The sequence below is a fragment of the Anoplopoma fimbria genome, chromosome 20, assembly GCF_027596085.1.
Source record: "Anoplopoma fimbria isolate UVic2021 breed Golden Eagle Sablefish chromosome 20, Afim_UVic_2022, whole genome shotgun sequence".
NCBI classification, from domain to species: Eukaryota; Metazoa; Chordata; class Actinopteri; order Perciformes; family Anoplopomatidae; genus Anoplopoma; species Anoplopoma fimbria.
In genome coordinates this window covers 9,956,444-9,964,751 of record NC_072468.1, presented here as the reverse complement: position 1 = coordinate 9,964,751, position 8,308 = coordinate 9,956,444, and the positions used below count along the sequence as shown (strand labels likewise).

At 41.6% G+C, this 8,308-nt stretch overlaps 1 protein-coding gene across 1 annotated transcript in view; it reads left to right on the top strand.

Annotated features, from left to right (window-relative positions):
• The first annotated feature begins 3,136 nt into the window (after positions 1–3,136).
• Positions 3,137–8,308, top strand: part of enpp2 (ectonucleotide pyrophosphatase/phosphodiesterase 2) — a 32,575-nt gene continuing 27,403 nt past the window's right edge. The window contains exons 1-2 of the mRNA XM_054621963.1: positions 3,137–3,154; positions 3,962–4,067. Coding sequence (XP_054477938.1) covers positions 3,137–3,154; positions 3,962–4,067 — 124 coding nt within the window. The remainder of the gene's footprint in view (positions 3,155–3,961; positions 4,068–8,308) is intronic.

The following is an 8,308-nucleotide window of genomic DNA, read 5'->3' as shown; positions in this document are numbered from 1 at the left end:
TTGTCCCTTTAAGGAACTCACTTCAGGTCTTTTTAAAGTGGGGTTGTGAAACGTATCTATACTGTTTTTGTCAATTTAGAGCATAAATCTGTTTCCCTTTCAATTCAGTTCCTCATCAATAATTATTCTAAATACAGCATACACTTAAACTTCAAATTTTTTTTTTTTTAAATTAGCTTTTTTTTGGGTTGCTAATATATGTTTCGCCATCCACACCAGTGCATTTCTTTTTCCCTTCGTACATCGTCTGTTTCTCCAAACCGGGCATGTTCCGACCGTCATCCACTGTAGGTAATACGTTGACTATGCATAAGAACCTATTACAACCCCTGTTCGACATATCTGAACATATTCTCAGATTAAATGTAACACCAGCACTAGTATAATCTTATTCAGCAAGTACATAAACCAAGAAAAATGTCTCTGTAGTCAACAGTAGTAGAGCTATAATCTCCCGCCTGGATTCGAACCTGGTACTTCCAACACGTGGACAGATGTGTTAGAACAAGATACACCACAGGAGAGTAGTTTGAATATAGCAACAACCACAGTCACAATCAGAGTTTTAGATATCGTCTGTCCGTGAAAGGGAACAATCAGACTAATTTACTTATCTTAACATTAACTGCAAACATACACGGGGTTGTGTTTCCGACAGTGACAATGACGTATTTTTAACCTGCATTTTACAACAATTCATTTTATTTTTTATTATGATTTTATTAGTCCTGGATTAGAAGAAGTGGAGACTCTTAATTCGTATTAATTAATTGAGAGAATCCAATTCTTCTCAACCTTAAAGTCTTTGTACTTTGGGCAGAAACCAGATCAACTGGAGAAAACCCAAACTTAAGACCTTTTTGATGTTATCCCTAATGCCACCCCTCACTCACTCAAGGGGCCTCTCACCCTGGGACGGTGCCTCACATCCTGCATCACACTGGTTGGCTCGCATTGGGTCGTCACGACACAAAACCACACCCATCCTGGTCAAATACCAAGATTTTTAGGAAGTCCCCAACCATACACACACTGCATACAAACGACTTACTTTGAGTTGAAGGTGTTCTTGAACCCAGTCCACCTTGAGAGCTCCTTACCTGTTCTCCTTCCTTTGTCTGCTCTGCCGTCCTCGCTGCTGGTTTGAGGGACAGTGTCCTGAGTAGTGTCCTCAGTATCCTCTGGCTGGTCACATGTATTCCCATTCCCATGGTCCTCTGGCTCGGACATATCTAGATTTTCATCACTCTGTGGCTCGCACATATTCGGATTTGTGTACTGGTCTCCAGGGTACGTCAACTTGCAGGGGCCCCCGCTCCCATCTTGCTCAGATTTGGGTCGTACCCTGACCCTTTGATGAGCTGACTTCACGATTGCCCCTGTAAGTGGACTAACCATGAAAGGCACCAAATCCTCTGTGATTTTGATGAGGATTTTTACCTCGTTTGCCTCTTGAATGTCTTTCTCGCTTTGGGTCGAGGCCCACTTCGCCATCTCCTCTTCCGACCGGTACTTCTCAGTGAAAGTCGAAACAGTTTTTCTCAAGTTCTCCAAGTCCTGCAGCACGGCCTTCTTCCTTTCCTGCCAGATTGTTACAATGTCATTATTGAAGACCGGGGGGCTCAATGGGCTTGATGGGCTTATTGTCCTTCTTCCAAAACTTGATGTTCTTCAAGAACTCCTGTCGGAAGTGCTGCTCTCCATCGTCGGCCGTCGTTGCACCTGGAACATCGTCCATTGTTTCACCTGGTTCAATGTGGGACTCTTGGCTGACGCTGAACTTTGATTCTCCATCGCTCGACTTTACTTCACTAACGCTCGAGTTGGGATTTCACAAGTTGGCTATCTCCTGCAACCACGTGTCCCTCTCCTCCTCCCAGGTCCTTTGCCTACTGCTCAGCTCCTGGGCGATGTCGTCCCTCTCCTCCGGAGCACTTTGTTGTCGTTATAGAGGGTGACATTGTGTTGCAGGAGGAACTTGTAATGTGAACTGAGATTGTTACTTTGTTTCGAGCTGTTCGCTGTTGAACTTTGTAATAATATGATCCTCGTAAACCGGAGAGGTTAGAAGGACATATTCATTTCTAAAGCGTTTGGTTTCTACCTAAAAGCTAACATTAGCAGAGTATGTTTGCGCTTCACTATCTAGTTAGAAGTAGGCTCCATGCTCCTGAAGGTATACTGCCTCTATAAACACATGCTGCTGTTGTTTTTTAAGGATTTAAGCAGTGAATAAGATAAAGGATCCCTACAGAGATTTATTTATTTTTTGTTAAAGAGTCAAATCCCTTTTGTTTAACCAGAAACACCAGCCTTTCTCTCTCTCACTAAATAAACCAGACCCATTGGAAAAACACAGCCTTAATTATTCTCACAAATTGGCACGGGTTACCATGGTTACGCGTCTCCAAGCTCACACGGAAGTATGCGGTTGAACGATGCCTCTTCATTGGATAATAAGATATCCACGATACCAAATACTGTTTAACACAATATCAACACCTTTTCAACAAGAACCAACAGAAGGAAAATCAACCTCTGTGTGTTTGTTTGGTTTTTATAGATGTACCACAACCATTATTCTTTCATATTTTGGGAAGGAATTATTCAATATGCAACTAAATGTGTTCCTCGTAAATAGCCCACATCAATCAATCTTCGGGTTTGTGAAGATTGATAACACCGCGGTAACTACACTCATTAGGCATGAATGATTTAGGCCGAAAGCCCGCTACACATGTTGTTGTAATGTGTTTATGTTTGTGCATGTTGGTATTATTGATTCAAGCGACTCTTTCTCCCAGTCCCAGCCGCAATCGTCTGACCTGTCACACGAACAAAATCAGTTTTTGATGAGCTCTGCTCCTGACGCGAACTTAGTCACACCCCCTCCCCATCTTTTCTTTCTTTCCTCCCCTGTATCATCTAAATCCCGGCCGAGATAAGAGCCCTCCTCCAACCCAACTCCAATGAGAATCCGGTGCGCTCCTTTCGGTCACATCCCCCCTCCCCTCCGTCTCCCTCCTGTTCTCTTCAACGGTCCTCCTCTCCGGTGGTCCTTTCTGCTCCGGAGTCAGCATCACTCACTCACTCTCCGACCTACAGCGCAGGACTACGCTCGGCCCGGCGGAGGAACATGTTGCTTCAGAAACTGGTACGGTAAGAGTCCGCGTCTGCAAGTGTTTTAGCCGCAGGGCGCCTAGGAGTTTTAGACATAGCTGTGCGTAAATCGGTGCGCAATTACGCATTTAACCCGTGTGTTTCTGGTAGTTTGCGTAATTCATAGTGGTCGAAAGGGCGCTCAACTAGTTTTCTAAGCTTTTTATTTCCCTGAATACCCCCCCATCTCCCCCCTTCACTTCCCTTCCTGCTGCTAAGCATTTGCAGAACAATTGTAGATTCAAAGTATCAAAGGCGATAGTTATGCGGATGCGGGTGGTCCCTATTCACTTTGCACCGCACCAGTCTTGACAAGTCCTTGAGAAAATGCAGCTATAGCATGCCCTGTGTTAGACTAATTCCAAGAAAGGAAGTGCTCTATTAATATATTTTCTTCCGTTCTAATTTTTAATTTGAATGCCTAACAAACTGTAAACAAACTGTAAGCAAAAATGTAAAGTTGAGAATTAATTTTGGCAGTGCTCCACAGGCTTAGTCCCTTTTGAGTGGTTATTTTCTTTCATATAGCAAGCTGGTAAAGACATACATCACATTTAAGAACATTTTTGCAATATTCAAATGTAAAGCCAACCAAAAATACAACAAATTGAAATGTTTTCTTAAAATAGCCACAAAGACTTGACAGGTTTTGCATAAGAATAATGTAAAGTGCTCTCATTGGTGGCTGTAGTTTAGGTTTTGTCATTGACTCGCTAATGGAGAATAGACCCAAGACCTTTGATTATATGCAGCAGTGATAAAAATGTCCATTCTAATGTCAGATGTGATGTTGTTGTCTCAGTACGTTTGGCTCCTGTCAGTCCTGTGTGGCATCGACGTGTGTTGGGGTTTTGTCTACGACCGGCCCAGACGCTCGGGAGAGGACGGGACTTCTGCCAGATCAGAGTGTGAGTACCGCTTACCTAGTTACGGGTAAACCTAGATAACATCTTCTGAACTGCTTGACCCCGAGCCGCCAAGCATTCAGACAACTGAGGTGGCTTGAAAAAAAAATAGAAGGCACTCCGACCCTTAGGGTGGCTGTTCTGTAACTGACCACGACCCTTGACCTCCTTGTGGATAGAAAGCAACAGAAAAGGTTCCTACAGGAATTGGTGAAGTATAAAGTGGGAACCTGGGTGTCAGTCCTTTTTCTTTTGGTGTGGTATCATTTCAGCAAAATTATGTTTCCTCCAGACATAAATAAAATAATGCATCCCTTCACAGACTGAATTTTTAAAAAATATTTTCTAGAGCTCTGAAGACACCCAACAGTTCACAAAAAAAGATGAGAGAAAATTCTGAAAAGAAAGACAGAGTTTATTGTTTTCCTGCTTAAAAGCGTTCTTAAGAATCTTGTGAAGCTTTACATTCATCTTTGACTAATAAAGGATTATCTTATCTTATCTTATCTTATCTTATCTTATCTTATCATCTTTGTTTTTTTACGCTGTTGTAAGGGATTATCTTATCTTATCTTATCTTATCTTTTTTTATTGTGGCGCTGCAACTATAGATTATTTAGAATTTTTTGTTCATTATTATTTTGACTCATTAATTAATCATTTGGTCCATGAAATAGTGAAGAAAACCGACAAGATGACATCTTCTATTTGCTTAAAAACCCAAAGTTTTGCAGTTTTTTTTAATAGAATGTCTTTGGGTTTATAACTGTTAGTTATACCAAACATTTTGAAAAATGTCTACTAAAAATTTATTAGAGGGCCAATGTTACATCTTCAATTAGATTTTTCTGACATTTTTTGTGCTAAAAGTTTAGATGAACGATGATGTGATTAAGTAATGATGAAAATAATTGTTTGCCGCACTCTCACTTCACCGCTTTGCAAGTATTGTGTGGTTTTCAGTTGTCAAATGGATGAGAACAATGCAGGATGAAGTGAGTTTATGTAAAAGCCCCTCAGAACTGTGTTCAGTGAAGCAAACCCCAGCAAAAAAGTCACACTTTAACTTAGCTGCCAAAGTGGCTCGGCACAGGCAATGTGAACAGTACTTTGGACCTGCGTTAATGTATCTTGGCCAAGTGTTCGTGGGACATGCCTGAAGCCGCGATTCAGGTCCAAGACACATGCAGAAAACAACTTTTGAGGTTGTTTTAAAAAAAAAAAATAAGCAGAGTAAATCTCATAACCTATGTGAGCATCAGGGGCAATCAGTCACCCCAACATCAACTGGAGTGACACGTGTCCACCCCCTGGCCGTCTCCAAGATGGTCGCTCTAACGAAACAACATGAGAACTCACTTTTCCCACCAGCCGCTCCAGAGGAATGTCTCCTGCTCAGTTTGCTTGCCGGGTTGTTTTCTATATGAAGTGTCTGCCAGCGCATATGAAATAAGCGAGCAGAGAGTATGTGGTGGTGGTGGGCGTTACAACGGATCACTGTGACACTGCGAGGTTGTGATTGGGCAGCCCGTGTGTGTGGTTTTTTTTAAGGGGGAGAAAGTGTGTGTTTGTGTTGCTCTACCTTGAGTCAATATTAAGAGAGCATTGGAGCTCATTTTCTGCCTCAGATTCAAGAATCCTGTCAGCATGAGGAGGCAGAGGTTTGCTTAGATTGTCATAGCAACAGGTGGCGGTGGCTGCAGTCCATTCTGGAATTTTATTAATGTATATTTTGCAAAATTTTGCATTAGGAGACTTTTTACATAGCTTAGATTAAATGTAATGGAATAGGCCTTTCTCAGCGGAGAACATAAGCCTTTTTCACAGAATATATTTAAACATGTCACCGTGGTAAAAGCACAGGTGTTAATAATGAAATGAATGATGGCCAGACTCCATTTAGCTGCTTCAGTTTCAGGGTCCTGGTGTTGTTCAGACTGGCTCACTGTCACACTGTCATCATTCCTCACTGGGGCACTTGAATAGAACGGAGCCATGTCTTAATTAGTAACACCTGTTCTCTTACTACTTAGACAACTCAAAATGTATGAAAAAGATTGAGTTCAATGTTGACTTTTGGAAAAAGTCTACTTACTTTTCCCAGAGCTTTCAACCTCGTAAATTTATTGTTGTTATTTTTCACCTGCCTGACCTCGCTTTGTTCATCACTAAAAGTTCTTAAGAACATTACCAACCATCTGGGGACTTTAGTATTTTCAAAATTGAAAGCCTCTGACTGAAATGTCCTTGTTTGGGTAGATTGTATTTCTGGATCAAGCTATGTTAACTCTTACTCATCTACAGTTGACTTCATCACATCCTCCTTTCACCTAAAATTTTGATTATTAAAATGAGAGAAAAGAAAATCCTGTTTCTGAGAATAAATGTAATCAACTGAACTGTATAAATATGGTATCTAATCTAGTTTTTTGGTATCTAATCTAAGTGCACATTACCTTTCTTTATCACCCCTTTTTCTTCACTTCTACTACTGGGTTCCTACAATCAAATCTACAGTCGTCATTAATAAGAAGAACAAAAGGCCAACTATAACTATATATAACTAGTGCTGCCCCCTGACAGACTAAGATTGTTTTAGTCAATATGCATTTTATGTGGGATTTTATCCTGAATGACTTAAAAACCTAGGAGCCCATCTCTGGTAAACACAAGGTTTAAAGTGGCGCTTTTGTTGTGGAGGAACTTAGTTTTACAGATCTGTCAATTAAATCAAGAAATCAATAGCCTGGGATAGACAGTCAAAATAACAAGCTATCTTATCATATTCAGAAGTGGCGTTGGCCATCTTTGTGTCTACAGTGACACTAACTGCAGGCTGTAAGGGCGTTTTTAAAGTTTGTTTATTGGATTAAATCCAATGTGGTAGAAGCGAGAAAACAAAGCTAACTGCTAACAGCTAACTGTTAAGTGAAGGTCCGTCTACCAGACCTCCAGACCGCTGTCAACCCGGGGAAGTAGTCTACTGGTGGCAGGGAGGACAAAACGAAAATACCAGACATTGGACTTTGGGTTTAATCTAATAAATAAACTATCAAAGTGTACAAGGACGCTGTACCTTCTAGCCCTCGGGGCAGCTCTACTTCTTCGTCCTCTCACGTTGGTCCTGAGTGCAGACTGGACGCTACAGTGACTCACTATCGCTTCTCCAGGTACAAGTAGTATTACAAGGCATAATGGTCGGGGCTAGTTGGTTAGCATGCACATTACAGTAGATATCTCTGCAACACCATACATAAACGTCTTTGACAGAACATCAACACTGTAGCTTCTTCACATTCTGTTGATTATGTTAGTTCATTTTATGTTTTAAACAAAAACTCTGGCCAGATCTGACACATTGCACCTTTAACACCGGAAGGTTGTCAAATAAAAGAGTTTCACTATGAACTTAAGTTCAAATTGGAACTCATGGAGCCAGGAGGAGGTTGTTTGTGCTTTACTAAGCTGAGACATAAAGGCATCCACAGGTTTTCACCTTTGACCTGTAGTCCTCATTTGCTGTGTCAGAGCAGGAGTGAGTCTTACAGCAAAGAGGTTATTGATGCTGCACCATGCTCCGAGTCCACACTGACGTGCCAACTAGCTGGGCAGCATAAATAATTTAAAGTGTAACGCCTCAGTTCCTTCACATAGCGCACCTATGCACGTGTACTTGCAAAAACACACACATATGTCCACACAGGAACACATAAACGCACCGTGTTGAATAACTCCCGTTGGCATCCTCTGGTTTTCTCTGTAAGCGAGGTTGTTTTTTTCCCCAAGTTAGTGGACAAGGAGCGTGTTGTTAAAAAATGTAGCAATAAGTTCACTCACCCTCAGATCTCCAGGATGTCTTCAGTTAAGCCAGGGGGTTCTCACAATGCGGGTTGGGTTCCACACCGGGGCCACCGTCCTCTGGGACCTCAGTGGACAAGAGTGTTATTGTGTCTGAGGAAACATGTCCACATGGTGAGACAGAAATACCACAGTTTGTGTCCCACGAGAGGATTTAAAGTTTAGTAACTTTAGTAACTGTTGAGTTTGGCACATGGCTTACGGACGTTTTGTCACAGTTATTACCACTTATTATGAAATACATATTTAGTTTGCGGACCACAGTTGTTGCTTTTGACAAAGTTGTATGTTATACTTAGTATAATTATTACTGACTGCAGGTCAGTACAGATTGATAGACATTTGAACAGTAAAGCCAGTTATTGCCCCCACTGGCCCAATGCCAA